We start from the raw sequence: 20132 nt of genomic DNA, 5'->3' as shown, positions 1-20132 counted from the left end.
CCATCAGAGTGAAGTATTCACCATGACATTTCTACAAGCACACTATGCCATTGTTAAAGGAGATTCCCAAAGAGATGAGGGGAAAAAGTCTGGAAGACATCAGTCTGGAAAGGGTTATCAAACCATTTCTAAGGCTCTGCAACTCTAAGGAACCACAGCGAGAGCCATTATCTCGAAGTGGAGAACCCTTGAAACAGTGGTGAATCTTCCCAGGAGTGGCTGGCATGCCGAAATTGTCCTTCAGAAGTACATCCAAAGAACTACAGACCTCTCTAGCCTCAGCTAAGTTCATTCCACAATAAGAAAGAGACTGGGCAAAAATGGGATTCATGGGAGAGTAGCAATATGAAAACCACTGCTAACCAAGAAACATACTTTTTTCATGGCACTGGAACTACTGTGACTATTTGTAACTTCCATTCGCCATGGGGTCGCCGTGGGGCGACATAGCTCAGGAGGTAAGAGGGTTGCCGGTTCGATCCCCGCCCTGGGAGTGTCGAAGTGTCCCTGAGCAAGACACCTAACCCCTAACTGCTCTGGTGAATGAGAGGCATCAATTGTAAAGCGCTTTAGATAAAAGCGCTATATAAATGCAGTCCATTTACCATTTACCATTACTTATAAGAAGACCTAATTGTTGACTAGCTTGGATAACTGTCGGCATATCAAAATATCTACCGTTATGTGAGACTGAGTTCCACAATTTCCATCCTAAATCAAGTGCTTCTCTGTTTCTGTTATTATTTCTATATCTACAAAAGGGTAGATTCAGCGACTTTGTCAACAGCTGCTTCTTTTCATGCTGGGGAAGTTGTGAATAGGACAAAGAAGGCAGTAACGGTCGGGCCACGGCCCGGCTGCATCGCGCTTGTCCTCCGCGACTCCCGCCGTCTGGGGAGGAAGAGGCTCGGCGGGATACGCTCTTGTGCTTGTGAAGGGGCTGTGCTATGATGGAAACTTTTCTAGACAGGCGAGGTGATTGCGGTGATGTCTGGAGGTTTCAAGGTCTGGCAAACGGCTACGCTCTCACGCTGCTCCGACCCGTTTGACGAAACGGGACAGCAGGGGCGGGGGGGTGGGGGGGGGGGTGGGGGTTCGGGGGGGGCTGGGTGTCCTTGACGGGAACTCGTCAGGCACTCCCGGCCGTAAAGTTTGAGCGAACCCCGTCCCGCGGGCGTAAACCTGCCCGCCGTTGTTGCTGCGGTCGCTGCGCGTGCGCCTCGGGGTGACGCTTCTCGTTATAAACGGTTTCGCTGAAAACGGGAAAGCGAAGGTGGTTCTGGGTGTTTTCCGAATTTCTAATGATGGATATTGGCAAATGGGTTGCCTCCGTGAGTAAAGGCTAACCTTCATTCAATCGGTCTTGTTACTGTCACAGGGACTCTTCTCCTTGATAAATCAATGTGCCCAAATTGTTTATCTTTGCCCTCACATTCGTCCCTGCTGCTCTTTTTTAATGCGCGCATATCCATCTTTCTTTTCTTTCTTATCTCTGTCCCCATCTCGGACAGTCATCCCTGGGATCATTTATTATGACTCAAGATTAAATGCAATCATTAGTTTTTACTTCAGGAACGGTTTGGTGAGTTCAGCAGAAATTAATTTACCAACCCGGGTTTGTGAAGACAATATGTAACAATAGTATTTACTTGTAAAGCGGCATTATGGACACCTTTTGATTAAATTCAAGCCTTGGGTCACAGGTTTGGAATTGTGCCTCATGGTAATCTCATAAATTTGACAGCATTTTTTTTCTCTTCCCTAACACCTTGCCATTTGTGTGTGTGACATTAATAGGTATTGGTTACAAGAGAGTTTCTGTTGATTACAAAACATAAAAATAAATCAAATTGCACCTCATCACAGTTGCCTGGATTCATATGAAATGCCTGGAGAGTTAATATTTGTGATCTGTTGCAAACTTGCAAAGCTTTGCATGTAAAAAATAGCACTACCAAGTTATTAAAGAAAAGTTTTGATGGAAACCAGACCAGTATATGTGCTCCACACATTAATCCAGCGTCTGGTCTGGTCTGGTCAACTTGCTTGACCTTGGGATCGCTCATTTAATTTTATTCAGCAGGCCTTTGCATTCACAGAGGCTGTTAAGTTCTTGCATTAATTAGAGGGATTACAGGAAAAAAACAAACTTAATTTAAAAATGTGAAATGGTCTGGTCTTTGTTCTCTCTTTATCAATTCCCATATTAAATAAATCCTCACAATGGATATGACTTCCACATCAGAAATGTTAATTATGGGATTAATGTAGGAGCAAAATGGTGAACATAGTCGTCTTTTATAGCCGAATGAGACGGACTCCAATTCGAGAATGTGTGCCTGGGGCCCCGAGTGGGATTGACTAGGTTTACAAACAAATCGTTTTACAGCTTTTCTTCTTTTTTTTTTTAATGAACCAAAGTTCCTTGATTGTTCCATTCAAGGGGCATTTGTGTTTGCTTTAAATCTCTCAAACAGGTGTCACTGTTTAAACACACAATGGGATTGTGGTATGGAGTACATTTCATTTCAAAGGCAAGAGCCCTCTGACATAAGCAAAAATCATTGGACATTCATTGTACATTTTAGTAGCAGTCAAGAGCAGCGGATTCGTATTGCCAAATTGATCATATGAGGCTAAAGGAAGCAATGCACTTGAGGTTTAGCTGTAATATTATTCCTTAATGATTATCTCAGCCCGACAGAAAGCTTTTTTCCCTCTAATTGCATGTTAGAACAAAGTCATTGTAGTGTTATACCCACCAGATCAGGTTTCTAGATGGTGCAATTAATTTACCAGAACAAAACATTTTTAGTAGAGTGGTAAAAAGCCACATGGGCAAAGTTGGCAAAGCTCTTTTTTTTTTACAGTTACAATTTTAAAGTGTGGTTTCCCTCAAATAAGATAAGCTGTGATATCTAATTAACTACCTAGCAAGTTCCAAAACTTTACCTCTAAGTGCATGACACAAGCCCACTCCACAGTGAACACAAATTCAAAATACAACGCCGCCTTTTGAAACTTGTTTTTAAAACGTCTGCGTAACATGGCCCCATTAATCTTGAGCAAATGCATTATAGCAGGCAGCAAAATGGCAGCGGCACTGCCACCAGAGGCACAGTGAATAACAGCCGCACAGTGGTGCAGTGTAAAACATATTTTGGCTGGTCGCTTGTTTTCCACTGAAGGGACTCAGCTGTGGAATGCCCCACCAAGAGGGATGAAACAAGCACCTGTTTTTGACACGCTAAATGCTAAAGTACAAGGGTGGCCAAACTGCAAACAAAAATGCAACCATTTTGACAGAAATATGTCGACACACTTAATCTAACATAATTTCCCTTGGCTGTATGCTTTAAATGCAATTTATTTTTGTTTTGCAATAATGCTGAACTGAATCATCCCCAATAAATAAATCAAGTGAGTCAATAAAAATAAACAAATAAATAAATAAATAGATATTCAGTAGAAAGAACTGGTATATTTCCAGACAGCCAAACATGTGTATATCACAGTAGTGGATAAGGCAACACAAATGAATAATATAGAAAAGGTTATTGATTACTTTTTAAGACACTCTTTATTCTGGGCTTCATGATGGAGTGACATTTGACTGGCTATCAGAATAAAGTTAACAGACAGCAAGAGAGAAGATTAAGAGAATCAATGATGTGTGTGCTCAGGCACGGAGAAAATCGTTTTCAAATGTGTCAAATGTTGACAAGTTTTGTGTTTTTGACACAGCGAGAGATGGGACATTTGACTGAATATTTGTATACCAAAATAAACCAAGTACCAAAGTCAAAGTGGTATTGAAAAATGTTTCTCTTTTTTCTGATGTGGTCTTTGTGTTCACTTCAAATGCAGACTCTGTTCAAAGCTCTCTTCACTTGAGTGAGGCACATCAAAGATCACAATGAAACTCTCTCAGACTGGTAGAGGTCATGCCAAATCATAATAAGTTTACCATAAACATTCTCACAACATTCACATAATGTTGTTACAACGGTATTACAGATTTTAATGTCTGCTTTTATTTACAACATTTAGACGTTGAAGTGCCACACCCAAGGCCTGAATATGTCTGTCAGCTAAATGGAAAATAATAATAATAATATTAATAATAAATATGAAAACAAGGCAATATGTTTCAATATGTACCTCAATCAAAAATGAGTTGAATAAATGCTGGAAAACAGACCACATGTTTGTATTATAAATTTCAGCCGCTGTTACTTGGCAGATGCATTGGTGATTAATTGCAGGGTTCCTGTTAACAGTCAAAGCTAATTTACAAAGAATCTAATGTACATCTGTGCAAAACACTATTTTCTTTTTTTAATTCAGCAATACAAGGCTCATTACTGCAGGCCCACACACTATTGAAGTTGCTTAACTTTTTATGTTAAGTAGTCCCAGTGGTGGTATATGTGGTGGCTGGGGATTTCACTAGAAAATACAGAATGCAACAGCATTGCTACAAGGAACATTTTATCTCAAATCGCTACTTTTATTACGCCTACTTTTGTTGTTGGTTCACATTCTTAAGCCAATGCAATGCAATGCTATGCAGGCGTACACAAATCAAACCTTGAATTTTAGAAGTGGATTCAAGTTTAATCGATCCGTTAGTCTAATTGCAGTGTGTAATTGAAATAGCAATAACTTGTAAATTGCATTTAATCAATAGGGTGCTGTTATAAAAACTGTCGGGCCTGGACTCTAAGGTAATTGCTGCATTCTTCTTGCAAATTGTGACATTTTATCTTTTGTTGCGTTTTCACGCACTTGTGAGGAAACGTGCTGTTTTGAACGCTGCGCTGAAGGTGGAGTAGAGATGGAGTCGGGACTTGGGCAATCAATCTTTCAGCTTCGTGATCCGTTTAATCTGAGGAAATAAGAAGTCTGCGTATTGGTCCGCTGTAGCGTTTGTTGCTTGTCAAAAAAAACCCCAAAAAAACAAGCAGTTTAAATTCCTGCATTAGATGAGTGTGGCAGCCCATTATAGTTGTCTCATGAAGATAGTTTGTGTTCAATTTAATATCATTAGCTCAAAACACCCACATTCATTATTTAATAAAACATGAAACTGCATCCTATCAGTAAGTTAGCAATTAATGACACAGATTGGAGAATTGACATTGTCATGCAGTCTATTTAATGGTAAAATGAATGTTATGAATCTAACTTGATAGTTGACTTTGGTGTTGTCATTTTGTATTAAACTTTTCAAAATAATGAAGAATAAAGAATTTAGGAACAACATAATGATTCACATATCTGAGTGAGTGAGTGTGTACGTGTGTGTGTGTGTGTGTGTGTGTTTCCTAAATTCTAGGAAATGTGAGTAAATGACAGGTATGTGAACAGTGATTCCCAGAAAACTATTGGACAATGTCAAAAACTATAAGGTGAAATCTTGAGATGATACGATCTTGACATAATCATATTGGTGTTTGGTGATTGTGATCATATTTTGATCCCCAGATAAGGAATCACGGACATTATTTTGTGATTACCTCACTGACTTGCTTTCCTTGCCGTGAATGTGTCTCGCCTGCAGTCAGCTTGAATGTGGCTCAGTAAGACAGTTGATGCAAAAACATCTTGCCAGTACATTTTCAGAAAGCAGCTCCCAGCAGGTAATAAAATGACCCCTCCTGTTTGAAATAAATTCTTCACGTATAATTCCACTTTTTATTCTTTCTAGTGCTTTCCAAATGCCTTTGTGTTTCTGCCTATTTAACATCAAAGAACCACATTACTTTTTAAAGCAATAATATTTCCTTAAAGCGGGAAATAAAGTCCAGTAACAGTCTACCCTTTCCCCTAATCATTTATTAAAAACCTCATAATAAACTTATAACAGGGCTTTCCTTTAAATTTGTGCATGATGCAATGGCTGACACTAAGCCTGGTTCCCCCCACTCAAATCCAGTTCTGAATGGAAACCCGTGGCTATTCCTTCTCGACCAGCTCATTTGAGTCAGATTGAAGACTACAAGATCCTGATCAGGGACGAGGGGGTGGAGCCTATTCCAGCATACAGTGCACGAGGGGATTTATACCTACGGGCAAATCGCAGTCTCCAATTAGCCTAATGCCAGCATGTCTTTGGACTGTGGGAGGAAACGGAGTACCCCGAGGATACCCCCGCAGCCACGGGGAGAACATGCTACACGTACCTTCTTGCTCTGAGGCAACATCACTGCAACCACCGTGCCGCCCTGTTTCCTGCTGTGACCGTCCGAAATATGAAATCCCTTTGTTCTGAACTTGCTTCCTTCCTTCCTCAATCGTTTGTCTCTCATTCTGTTTCGGTTCGCAGGACAATTAGCATACATCTACATGGAGACAGATTATAATGAGTCTTTGCTCACTTCCTCTCTGACGATCCTGAGTACCCCGCTTAATGAATGCTATTGAAGACAAACCATAGCATTATTACAGCACGGCACCTCTTCATTTATTGCCGTGGAGCCTACTTTTAGAACAGCGCTCATGGTCTAAAAATAAATCTTCATCAGGCCCTATTAAAAGTGCCTCATTTGGCCATACTAATCTGTCCAGCGCTGTCTGCCAGCATGCCAGACCAAGGCACGTTGCGACAAAAATTGGCAATGAAGAGAATACATTACTAAGTAAGAGCATTAACTTAATCAGATGCCCTTATACTAATACATATGAAATATCCAGAAGATATTAAGAAAGCTATTAAATGCCATTGTTTTTTTTGTTTTTAGCCTGACAGATGCCTCTAGCAAGTAAACTGGCATGACGCACACTTTAATATTGTCTGCTAGCTTGGTTGAATATTTGGTGAGATTTTATTTAAGTGTAGCTGCAATACTGTCAACAGCACCTATGAAGTGAACTGATATTGTGTAGCTTTGCATTTGACTTTTTGCTACTCAAAATTGTGACTTGATTTTTATGAAAGTAATCGTGTTAATTATATAATCAAATGGTACCCTGCCTGGATATCAAACTCCCTAAGCACTACAGCAAGGGTAAGAAACCATTTTCCAGCAGTGCCTGAGATGTTTTGTTCGTTTGTTTGTTTGTTTGGTTGTTTGCTTGCTTTATTATGAGCATGATTGCAGTTTGATTGATCAGAATCTGAATGGTGAATTATTGAGTTTTTACAGCGCAGAGTTACCTGCGTTCATAATGTAAATAATCCAATTATGAAGTCAGGGGTGTGGCTGGAGCTTAACCCAGACACTGCTGTGGTACTCCAGAGACAACGTCAACACTAGCGCCGCCATAGCTATTCCCAATAGACACTTGTGAGCATTGCGTACACAGGTCATGCAGAGTCAAACACACTTGCACAAGTCCAATATTTATTTATTTTTTTGCACACTGATGTGCATTTTTCAAGGTGCACACGTATAATGACAGTTCTCAGGCCTAGCCATGAACGGACATCAGGACAAACCACAACAGAGTCAAACCGAAGCATTAGTGAAGGCACAGCCCCCCGTTCTTTTTTAATGAACTACTTGCGGATGTATCTGCATAAGAGTCCATTATTATACAATCAGCTTGTGGCTGAATTAATATGAAAATATCTCTATTCATTTTTTTTTCCTTGTTGGTTCATGTGCTTGAGCATTGTGACCCTGATTATTGCAAATTGGAATAAAGTGAACACAATATTGGTTGAAATAAATAAATAATTGGAAGTTAATTAATATGAGGACCAACCTCAAAACTTTGTTAATCAAATCTGCCGTGTTTTCAATTTGCATGATTAAGATTTTAGTTATTTTGTTCATTTAGAATTCAGGTTGTTCACTCTCAAAATGTCAACATATCAAAATTCTCAACACTGCAGTTAATTATCTGTGGGGCTTTCAAACCCTCAATGTAAAAAGCAATTAACTTTAATTTGCTACCAATTAAAATGTGACTTTTAAGAATATTAATATGCTAAGCATGTTGCATCATCTTTACATGTAGAAACTGCCATCCTGTTTGTGTGTTTGTATGCATGTGCATGTCTGTGTGTGATTTTTGGTGTTATTAATTTGTGAAAGTATGGCACTTCCTATCTTTTTTGTCTCCAGTCTAATGATTATAATTCAGTAAAGTTGTAATGCAACATGACCACTATCATGCATACAAATTGGCACATTTGACAAAGTGATTTTGCCAAGATACAGGCTAACTGTAAGACACCTTCTACTTTGCCCTCTGCTCTTTGTACACACTTCTGAACATCTGTTTATAGTTATGCAACATCATGTGTTTCCTGGTCATCACAATGTAAGAAGAACACTGTCATCCACATTGTTTTGTTTTTTTCAAAACACTGTCATCATGCAAAGCCATCCCATAAATAATAATTAAAAAACTGGATTTATACAATGAAAACAATGTACAGATTAATTCATTCATTAAATCACTTCATTAAATGTTTTTTTTTCACTGGCAACATTGCTGTAGTTCTTTATGGGATTTTATTTATTTAATTAGATTTTTTTTTTCATTGAAGAATTAATTGAATTTGGGTCTTCCTGACAACTGACTTGGGGAAAAAAAGCACGTACGACCATTTGGTAAGACAAGGTGCTTTTGTAGTTTGCCATCGTTGCCCTGCAATAGAAGTAAAGTAATGGCAGGAGCTCACTGCCGTGGAAGAAAACGTCTTGCTATACGTGATATTATCAGCTAAGTCTGAAAGATGACACTTTGTAAAATGTGCATTGTTGACATGGTTTATTAAGAGCTCTGGTTGGGCAAATAGACCTGTGAGGCAAGTAGAAAAGAAAGGCCAATTCTGAGTGACACGGCCATTTTTAAAAATGTATATACATAGCATCCTGAAAGCGTGTGCTGGTGGAGGGGAGAGATTTGAGTTCACTTTCACGTCAGAAAGAGCAATTTTATTTGTTATTTAAGTGAAAGATGCACCATTACTCTGAAGGCACATACATTTTAATGGAGTGTGGAGTCGCTCGCCTGCAACTGTTATTACAGAATCTGAAAAAAGATACTTTAAGGAAGGCTATCTTCATGTTGCTTTTGAGATGAAATCAATAAATACTTTCTATTAGGACTTTGCGGTATTGGGCCATATGTTTAGGCTATGAGCCTGACTCTGCCGCTGCCATGACAACACTCTCAATATAGAGCCGTATAACCTTGAAGAGGTAATAATCCATTGGCAGTAAGGCAATCCATGCAATTGCTCGATAGTTCTTTTAACACACATTGGTATATTGCATTAAATTTCATTATTTATTTGCTCAGAAACTGTTTACATCCAGACTGGCATGAATTGCTTGCCTTTTAGATCCAAATAAAGATATTAAACCAGGACCTTACAACTCCCGCAATTAATAATACATCACAAATAAGCCGAGATCATTTTGAGTCCCCAACCGCTATACAATTTAAGCATCAACACTGCTCATGCTTTATTTAATCAATGACAGAGAGCAATTCAGTCAGAAACTATACCCTCTCACTAATCAGGCAACACGAACATCAATGCAGCCAAATGCTAGAGTACATGCGGAGGAACAGACTCCCTGATCAAAGTGGCTGTTTTGCATATTAATGTGTTCAGAAATTAATATTAAGACGTGAAGGCAACCCTTGACATTAACGGCGTTGGCGTTAATGCCAAATTATCTGTTGACTGGTCTGGCTCATTTGCTAGCCTCCCATCTGCCTGGGAACCAGTGGATGGGCCAGGCTGATTGCAGTCCATCAGGGCAGTCTCAGCATGGGAGGAGCTGGGGGAATGGTCTGCATGCGGACGATGCCGTCTGCACTGACCCCACCGCCGTCTCCGTGGCAATGCTGCGCTGGGTTCACGTGCGGTCTGCCTGCCTGCCTTCACCTGGGGGCGTGAGATCAAAGTGGGCAATGCGCTTACATGGTAATGGAGCTGGGTGAGTGAGTGAATGAGTGAGCCAGTGAGTGAGAACAGATAAAGGGGCAGTGAAGAAAAAATGAAGTAAGGAAAGGAAGAGGAGAGGAGAGAAAGAGGAAAGAAGAGGACAGTATGCAAAAATGGAAAGGAATATGAGAAGGATTGATAAAGACAAAAAGGGGGAGAGGGAGAAGTCCACTAAGGGAGAAAGATGCTCACTCTTGAGAACCTGGCATTGAAACATTTGTGCAGTGTTGCAAATGGGCGAGGCTAACATTGCCTACACACAAGAGACCTGTGAAGATTACCCTACTTAATATCACAGAAATAGGAACTTTCACTAATGTGGCATTAACCAGACAGAACATTCAGCATGCAAACTGTATCCAAATAGGCTGATACAACTTTAAAATACTAGGAAAAAAATGCTTTAATTTTAAGAAATACTGGCTGTGGACAAGTTGAGAACTCTCTGAACTACTTTTAGAACTGAAATACTGCTGAACTGAGCATATGGATGCAGGGAATTGCTACTCTATGCTGCTGTGTATGATGGGAAACAGCTCTGGTTACAGTTCTGGCACACCCAACAACACAGGAGTAAACATATCTTAGAGATTATTGAAAAATGTTGCAAGCTGTTTACAGTGAATATAGCGTTCGAGTCAAACACTAGCAAAATGGTATTCTAGCAAAATGCTATTCATTACCATCCAATATCTGCATCAAAGTATCTGGGGATGTAACCTATGGCTTGAATATCATGTTGTTGTTGTTGTTGTTATTATTATTATTATTGTGTGCTTTTACTCTAATGAAAGTATCAGTGAAATAAAATAAGATAAAATAAGTTAAAATAAGATTATAAGCCATGTAAGCCATGTTTAAATTCACAACACACTAGGAGACAAATCACATAGTGGGTAGATTGAACTTGTGCCAAAGCCTGATTGTATTTCACTGGAATCTGAGTTAATTAAAGGGGTGGGTAAAAGTAGTCCTTCTCTGCGAGCTTTTGTCGGCTGCCATCTTGGATCACTGTGACAACTCTAAAGCCTAAAGGAGCAGTTCGGGCTGTAACACAACACTGGCTTGGTGATTAATTCCACTGACAAAGCAGTAACCAATGATCGATTGAGGATGGCTAGACTGTAAAGGCTGTTTCCCCTTCACTTGCTCTGCCTTTCTCGAAGCCGCCTGACATTTTGATCACCGGTTAGCGCAATGCTGGTGGAATTAATCACAGATGTGCTGTTGCATTGCTGCCAGACTGAAAAACCGGAAACTTGCCACAAACAGGGCAATGTCCTTTATACCCCCCTTTTTTTCATTTTATTTCTTACTAGCTGGCACCATTGTTTCAGCTCTTTTACTGTTTCACAATGGGCACCGCAAACCACCCAGTGGAATTGTGGGAAACCGTGGGTCAGGAATTTGACTGAAGTGGTCTAGAACGTTTTGGCTGCAACCTCTCTGCCAACCTTGATCATATGATAATTATTTTTCAGTATCCAGATACATAAATGGATAGACTTGATTGGATACCTGTGTATGTGACTGCCATGTAAGCAAGTCAACTGAGGTAGTAAATGATCTATGTCAGTCTATGCAATCAAGGAAATCAAACATTCTGAAGGCATTGTGTTATCTTCATACTTCTTCATGAATACTGTCACTGAAAGTTATTACCTGCACTGTTACAAATCTTGCATTGTTTTTGGTTAAAGGGAAAATATCATTTGATTACTCCAGCTTTCATCCCATTGCCTCGAAAAGTTCTGTTACCCTCTTGTGCTGTTTCCTCCAGATTATTTGAAAAAAATATATATTTCTGGTGGCTTTTCACTCATCAAACATGTTATGATTTGAATTAGTTTTGTTTGGGTTAAAATGAGCGCTGTTGGGACTTATGCTTTAATAATTTAAACAATATTGTCAAAGGGTGTTCATTAGCAATTCATTTTCTTTCTTTATAAGGACCGAACATAATAACTGTTCATAAATATTTATCACAAAGTATGGAAAGCACATGAAAAAAAAGGAAATGAATTACGACTCTAACTGGAGGCTGTGTACTGAGCAGATTTCAGGACTGATGTCTGCACTGCGAAGTATCTCACGCAAAGGGCCGTCATGGGAAGCCGTTTCCACATACAGAATAAGGCATAATAAAATAGGGACATCACAACATCACCTTACTCGTAGAAAACAGAGAGGAACTTCACCAATCATGGATCATGTTGGTAGTAAACAATAGAAGAACGCCAATGGCGATTGGTGGAAATATTATTGGCCCTGCCTAGCAAATCCCACAGAGGTCCCCACAGCGGCCCTGGAAATATAGCCATGAAGTATCTACCAGGCACCATTGTTAATATTCAACTAGTTGTTCCCAGCATGCTTTGTGACTGGTGGAGCAGCTTTCTGTTTTTTATCAGTGAGGTTACATTGCATCTGTATAATCTCTCTTTTTTTGCTGTGTTTGATGCAGAATAGTGCATTCACTATCTCTTGCCAACAGATTCTGGATGAATGCCAGATACTTACATCTAGACTATCCAGTAACAACCCAAACTCTTCAATGCTACAGGAACTAGAGACAAAAAAATTATCTGCAATGTCATACAGTGGCTGACTTCAAACAAGCCAACTACATTTCATGGAAACTCACAATAAGCAAGAGTCTTAGTAACAGGTTTTCGTTGCCAATATTCCTCTGAACTAGGGAGGGTGGAACCGCAGCTCCGCTATCTCCACTGACTTGCTGAGCTAACCGAAGTTTCACCAGAGCCCGTTCATAACCAACATAAGTGGGATGGCTGGAAGTTTCGGACGCCTGCCTTTGCAGACGTGGATGGGACAGAGTCCCTCTTCAGAGGACCAGGCTTCCAGCCACCTTTTCATTCACTCTGCTGCCCAACAGCTGAGCTGCACAGTCATTACTACTCTTGCGCTAGCGGCCGGCACTGGCTTTGTGTTCAGTCGAAAAAAAAGATTTGCTCGTCTGTGACAAAACAGAGGAAACTCTGGCAACTGCAGCCCTCCGGTTTTGGGCAATGCTGAGGTGAAGGGTGGGCCACACTGTGGGAGTGTTGGCTAAAATGGCACTGGAAAATTTCAGCTTCACAGCGTATGGTGTACACCTCTACACTGAAACTCAGTGGGCTTGCGGGATGAGTCACCTGACAGCCTTAAAAGACAAATGCAGCTTTCCTGGTGAATCAGGCCCGAACTGAGAGATCTGTGTTTTTTTCTGGATGGAAATAATCAAATTTACATGAATGCATGCTCTGGGACTATGTGTACTTCAGTTACTGTTTAAAGAATAACTACCCAGCTATGCTGATGTAAACGTGGGGTAAAAAGCCACTGGTCACCCAAGAAAATGTGTAAAATGTTGTTTTCGTAAGCTGCCAAAAGACAGAGAGAAAAAAGTATCACAAGTGAAACATTTTCTGTCACAATAACTAGTAGTGGAATTGAACAATACTAATAAATGACTGTGTGAGAGAATAGTTGGAACACACAGTAAGTGATTCAGACTCTACAGAAAGCATGGCTTTGTTGCTCATAAACACAAAGTCAGAAGAGACAGTCTGCTTGTCTCTTGAGCTTGAAATGTGTGAATATATTTTGATTTTGAGAGATTTTAAGAGATGTCGAATGAGATCTGTACATAAAGGCTGTTGTTTCCTTTCAGCCATGGCTTAGAAGATACATTTTCTGATCGTGGAAGAGTACGTTTTCTTAAACTACAAAATGGTTGGAGCTGTTCTATGCTGTGATTGAGTTGGTGATTTCACTCATTGAAAATGAATAGCAGCAGAGCGTAATACTTTGTATTGGTTCAATTTGGGATTTGCTTGTGGCTCAAATGTGCTTACTGGTTACTGGGCACAAGTTTCACCGCAAGGGGGTGCGTAAACTTATCATTTTGAAATTTGCCCAGTTGCTTTGCACAACCCATCATCGACACCCAACTTCATGGAAAATTTGTGCCAGGAATTTCAGCAGATTTCATCGTCATTAAAATCTCTGCATGATCAATCGTACATATCCTTGCACGAGTTCAGAAACTCTTCATTCAAAAGTATTTATCTAACAATTAGTAATTGTTTGGACAAAATGGTAGCCAAATAAAAGATACGGAAGCTACTTTATACTTTATCTTTATTATTATTCCATAATAATAATAATAATAATAATAATAACAATAATAATAATAATAAAAGTGCCATGTTTGCATTAGTAAAATGTATTAATTTGTAAAAGGCCAGCATGATAAATAATAATAAATGTTCTTCTTCTTCATTTTCATTCATTGTTTTCATTCAAAAGAAGTCACATAAATTGTTTAAAATATGAACAAAAAAGCCCGCCATCGCAAAGCACACCCAGAGCTTGATTAAAATCGGAACACCACGTCTGATAACATCCGCTCCCTAAAGGCCTCCCTGTCTATTACGAAAGTGCTTCTGTCTGTCTCGCGACTGCTTCGCGGCTGCACACTAGAGGGCTCCGGTGTGAGACGGAGCCGTGGACACGTCTTAGCAGGGCTCTATGACACACCACGCCGCACAGGGGAAGCCCGACAATAAAAAACTGCAGGAGCCCAGCCAGATTACTACTCCCAACCCCGCTACACACCGCAGTTTTGTCTGACCTACTTCGCACATTTTATCAGTGTCGCGTTGAGTAGATATAACAACACCGTTTCCGCCCTCACGGGCTTAATACAGACTTCTTTAACTGGCGATATACACAGAAACTCCACATAAATGTCAGATAATTGTACATATAGATAGCAAAAGTAAGTGAATTAAAATAGATTTTTTCCCTTCTTTTTTCGAGGTGACACTCTATTAGCCCTATGTACCATGGCAGAATACTGAACTATGCATTTTTTCAGCTCTCATTTTGAACTAAATGTATTACCAAATGCAAGCATACACTTTAGGCCTGTATGTCAGCATGTGAGAATACTAGCCTACATTGTTAGGGCCCAGCACAGGCATTCAGTTGCTGGTGATAAGATTAAAGGTTTATGGATGTTTAATATCAAGTGTAATCCCGTGTAATGTTGCAATACTAGCCTGTTGTGTTTTGCAATGCCTTGGATGAAGGCACAGGCACTTTGGAGACACGTATCAATAATTATAATCACTCCTGCTTACAACAAACACACACACACATACAATGTAGGTAAACTAAAATGACTAAATCCACATTGGTCCACGCAGCGTAGGCTACACACGAGGAAGAAATGTGCGTAACATAAAGTAGGATTTGCGTTAAAAAAAAAAAAAAACATTTTTTACGTGTGTAGCGATAGGTCAGATTAACGACACCCGTACCGTTTATATAACACAAGAAAAGAACATGCAGCAGATGATCTGAGATCTGCTTTTGTTAGCTGCAGTTTTCATCTCTACCTGAGAGTAGCTCGACAAGGTTGATGCGCGGAGCATGACAAAGCGAGTGAAATGTCCGCATAGCAAACCCTTCAGTCTACTTGGATTTACTTAACGGTCCTGGCCAAATAAACAAAATAAAGAATTAATGCAAAGAGATACGCATAGAGGCTGAGGTCGTATGTAACCCTTTCCCCCCCTAAGTATTCGGCGATGTCCGTGTCTGGAAGACCACGTCTATACGTCTCATAAAAACTTCCCTTTCACTCCCCTGATCAGAGCGCGTGCGTTGCCTTGATCGGAGCGCGTGCATTAATTTCCAAACGGTGGACCTGCCTCTTCATCAGCCCAATGAGCGCGTGAAGGGGAGGCTCCCCGCGCGAAACACTTCACATCTCCTTAAGCTCGCATTCAGCGGTCTAGCAAACCAGGGTTTGGATCCGCTGTGGTACTGCACTAGCTGACAGGATTCTAATTGTATCCCTGCTTTTTGTTCATTTTTTTTCCATCTCTTTCCTCAAATAAAAAATGCATAGACCATTGACCATTCTTGAGGATACTTCTGCGTGAAGCTTACTATGATACAGACGACTGGATACAAGCGAGTAAGTATACAGTCAAACATTAACAGGTGCATGGATGTCTGAGGCAAATGTTTTAGGTGTGGATCGTCGGGTTTCGGTCTGTTTGATCACTCCCTAGCATCAAAGATCTTTTTTTTCTCTTGTAGTTAAAATTAATTGGTTTGTAAAAATATATATAGACACCTGACAGCTGTACTGGACGATAGACATGCGTTGCAAGTTATTTTGTAACTGACAAAAAAGTCCAGCTTTCGTATTTCAAAGAATTGTGTCTTGGCGGATATTTCAAAGTGATGTGCAGAAGGAAAACGATACGTGAAGACCAGGCTTAACTTTCAATGCAGACATGAAGGTACTGTGTTCGATGCAGGTAGCGGGATGAGAGCGGTTGTTTTGCGTTGTCTTTTGCAGAGCAAAGCGACGTCCTGGCGATAATGCGTTTGGCGTATTAAACACAGTTCATTTAGCCAAAGGCTGTACGCCTTGATGAGTGTTCTCCGAAAGAATGATTTCATTGTCTGGGAATGTGTGCAGTAACACTTTTACTGTTTGCGCAGCACTATGAATCTCTTGCAAAAACGACCGAGGACTCCATCTGTGAAGGAGCTGTCCGCTCTTGTGGTGCTGAAATCACTCGACTACAGCGAATCACTTCTGTTTAGTTGAGTTTCGGTCTTCCCGAATTTCGCAGTGTTGATATAATGCTTCCTCTGCCTTTAGGTCTTAAATTATTTTAGTTGAGAATGGTGGCTATTTTTCTGAATTAAGTCGTTGTACCATGTTTGTCCTTTATCCCCACAAATAGAACAGTTATTAGCGTGTGCGTAGCTCAGGTCTACTCTTTTGATAAGCATCGTGCCTTTTTCCTACATAGTGTCGTGCTGATAAACGTGGACAAAAGAAGTGTTTAAAACACTGTGGTTTTTTCCCCCTTTCGTATCTGATCAAAATCGGTGTCAGACATTCGCCTGGCTGGTCACTGTCGGTACTCTAATCCATTACTAGAGGGACGGCTTTGAATACTTTGGAAATGCGCCTGGAAGCAGTGTAATAAATAAGGCTGGCACGGAAATCATGATTTCTGAAGGCATTATTGGCGATTTCAAAGAGAGGTCCCCACCATCCAGGGAAAAATGCTTCGAGACAACCAGCTTCCCCATTTTTTCCTATTATTTTACAAGCATTTCGAGTATTTGGCTACCATTTCGATCAGGTCACTTATCTGCATACGATAGCGGTTCAACGCCGCACTGTGTTCAGTAACTAAGACCAGCGCGACAACTAGCCGCAGTGCTCCGTGTAATCACCGCTTTTGCAAAGCCAACTTTGTAAAATGTGCTCAGTGTCCTTTTCTCTTTTGTTAGAGATTTGCCTTTGCAGCGATGATTATTATTGTTTTTTCTAAATAAACATATCATTGGATCACTGAATCATATTACAATTGCATCGGCTACATGCAATTTTAGGAATATTTGTTTGTTTCAGTGATGGAGTTATTATTTTGTTTACCACAAACCCGAATGACCTAAATCACTATTGTTGTTTTCGCTCTTATTATTATTATTATTATTATTATTATTATTATTATTATTACTAGTGGTACTAGTAGTACTAGTAGTAGCAGGATCAGTAACAGTAGTATCTATGTTCCGTTTGTCATTTGTATTCTAAACTGCCCCAAATTTCATCCCACACTATACAAAAAAAAAAAAAAAAAAATGGGTGGGGGGTGGGGGGGAGGACACTGCGATCCATTAAGTATTCTTAATTCATAATTCTGTTTCGTTTTTGCCGGAAATTTATTTATATTCTGTCAACGCCAATGCTTGAATTAAAGGAACGACTTTATGTACGGCGAAAGGCTGAACGCACCTGCGTCTTTGTAATTATGTTTTAAGAAAGGCTTTGCTTGTATTTCTGACCACCGATTTCGTGCCACATAAAGTGTTTGGTTTAAACTTCAGAGGAGAGAAACTGGTTAAATGAAATATGTTTCTCGAAGATACAGTACTTGCGAAGCTGATGCGTTCTGGGGTTGAGCATGAATTTACCTACTATGCATAACGCGCAAAGGTAAATGAGGACTGATCAGGCTCGTGCAAGCCGCTGCTAAGAAGCACAACATGCTATTTGATGGACAGATACGAGCCCTTTAGTCCTTCCAGGCGTAATAATCATCATCGTCTTACTGTGGCAATATTTATTTCTTATAAAAATGATAATGATAATGATGGGAAGTGTTTAACATTTTTAGTTGCAAGTGATCATAATATCCAGTACTTCTCAGAAGTATTGGTAAAACATCAAACAACATTGCCCAAAGCATATTTTATGTTCACTACAATTAATTAATTACGTGGGGAACTCAAATGCATGATGGAGTTGTACTTATTTTAGACAGTGCAATTAATTTCATTTATATACAGTCACCAGGATGGATGAAAAGTGTTTTGTGGCAATCTCCAGCACAGGCAATTATTGGAGTAACTACTGTCTTAGAGAGTTGTTTGAAAATTCTACAACAAACATGCAGAATTCATTGTTCCAACTGTGCTACTACACAGTGTGGTTTTGCAGCATGTCAGATGTATGTAAACAGCAAGAAGTGACTTCATGTAAAGATGGACGTGTCAGTCCAGATAGTGCAAATGGAGGTATTCAATTAGTTGGTCTGGATTGTGGTCAAGCACAGCTTCCACAGAACGGCATGAAAACTGTGTTTAAAAAGAACATCATTCAAATCGATTTTCAACTTAAAGCCTTCAACCTAGGTTGATGTTTCCTGTGCATGTGTGGGTCTCCCAGAGGGGCATTCCATATACTTGTAGGTGCATTGTAAGGAGTCCTTTTGACCTTGGGATCTCTGTCTCTCTCTTTCTCTCTCTCTCTCAGGTTTGGTTAACATTCACGCCACCGTTACACCGCCGTCTGCTTCCTCATGTTCAGCAAGGCCCGTCTGTTCGTCTCTTCCCTTTAGGTGATGCGAGCTGATGAGCTGACGGATGGACAGTCCGGCGAGAAGAACGACACCCTTCTGCCCGAGGAAGCACAGCCCACCGTGCGAGCAGTCTCCGTCCGAACATGAACGCTGAGGCCCGCCCTGGAAGTGGTTAGAAGAAACCATTCCCTTTCATTTTTTAAAATTTTCTTCATTTTTTTTTCTTTTTCTCCCACGAGCGTGCTTTTGCGCGTGCATGTGCGTCGGCGGGAGAGCGGACTATCTCGGGAAATAATGCCAAAACGGTCGGAGGAGATGCTGGCAGATTTGTGGACTTCATTGCTGCTCATGTGGATTACGTGCGCCCTTCATGTTTCCATGGCTCCCTTCAACAACCAGTCGAAAAGTTTACAAACTGGATCTGGGGGCTCACGTGAGCCCTCCGAGGGACAACGAATTCTGAGTCGTGCCAAGAGGGGATGGGTGTGGAATCAAATGTTTGTGCTGGAAGAGTTCTCTGGACCTGACCCAATTCTCGTTGGCAGGGTGAGTACTGTGAGACCCCCTTTATCAGCTGGATTTAGTGAGGAAGCTTATCATGTGGAAATTTAGTAAGCTGAACATTTGTTATGCATGTCTATAATAGATGAGGGTGCACGTGGAGAATCTGGTCTTCTCCCCACCCTCCGACCAAATGGCATTCATGCAACTTAGGTGTAGCACTCTCAGTGGAGTAGCTTGGCACAGTCTCAGCTCTTTCCCACTGCAAAGTACATACATTATTTATAATTATTTTATGTTTCCAGATAATATAAATATGGCATCAACGGTTACAGGAATAGTAGTGAGGGGTAAGGTGGGAAGAGAGAAAAAAAGAAGAAAGCTTTGTTGCTTAGATGTTTACATTGTTTAGGACTCGAGTCTGTCTGATGGGTTGCTCTTTGTAGAACAGGTTCAAACTTTACAGCCTCTCAGCAGCTACAGCACCGTCAGTAAATTATCTTAAGCTCCATTTACCTGGAAAAAAAAAAATGAGTGCAACTGTTTGCTACTGCACTTGTGATTTACCTGTGCCATTAGGACCCGGGAAGTTGGTTGATGGTTCCTACACTATTTAACTTTCTTCACTTTCAACATGCAGCTACGTCATCTCAAGTTTTGAATACTGGCACATCCATTCACTTCATTCATTCCTCTGCTTTCTGTGTCAAAATAAAAATATCCTCTGCAAACTGCACCCCTAGTTAGTGAACATCTTTGCCCCCATTTGTTTCTATTTTTTGTAATGTGAAGTACCAGGACTGGTAATTGCA

The 20132-nt window shown here is 40.4% G+C and overlaps 1 protein-coding gene across 3 annotated transcripts in view; it reads left to right on the top strand.

Annotated features, from left to right (window-relative positions):
• LOC118228406 (cadherin-8-like) overlaps window positions 1–20132 on the top strand; it is a 171061-nt gene that overhangs the window by 71318 nt on the left and 79611 nt on the right. Inside the window, exons 1-2 of one of the 3 annotated variants that reach the window (XM_035419924.1) lie at window positions 15594–15902; window positions 18859–19365. In XM_035419924.1, the coding sequence (XP_035275815.1) occupies window positions 19114–19365 (252 nt within the window). In that variant the 5' untranslated portion in view covers window positions 15594–15902; window positions 18859–19113. Of the gene's footprint in view, window positions 1–15593; window positions 15903–18773; window positions 19366–20132 lie in introns of those variants that run through there. The other 2 variants (XM_035419922.1, XM_035419925.1) reach the window with 2 other exon arrangements.

This window comes from Anguilla anguilla, chromosome 5, assembly GCF_013347855.1.
Source record: "Anguilla anguilla isolate fAngAng1 chromosome 5, fAngAng1.pri, whole genome shotgun sequence".
Lineage (NCBI taxonomy): Eukaryota > Metazoa > Chordata > Actinopteri > Anguilliformes > Anguillidae > Anguilla > Anguilla anguilla.
This window is presented reverse-complemented; position numbering and strand designations above follow the sequence as displayed.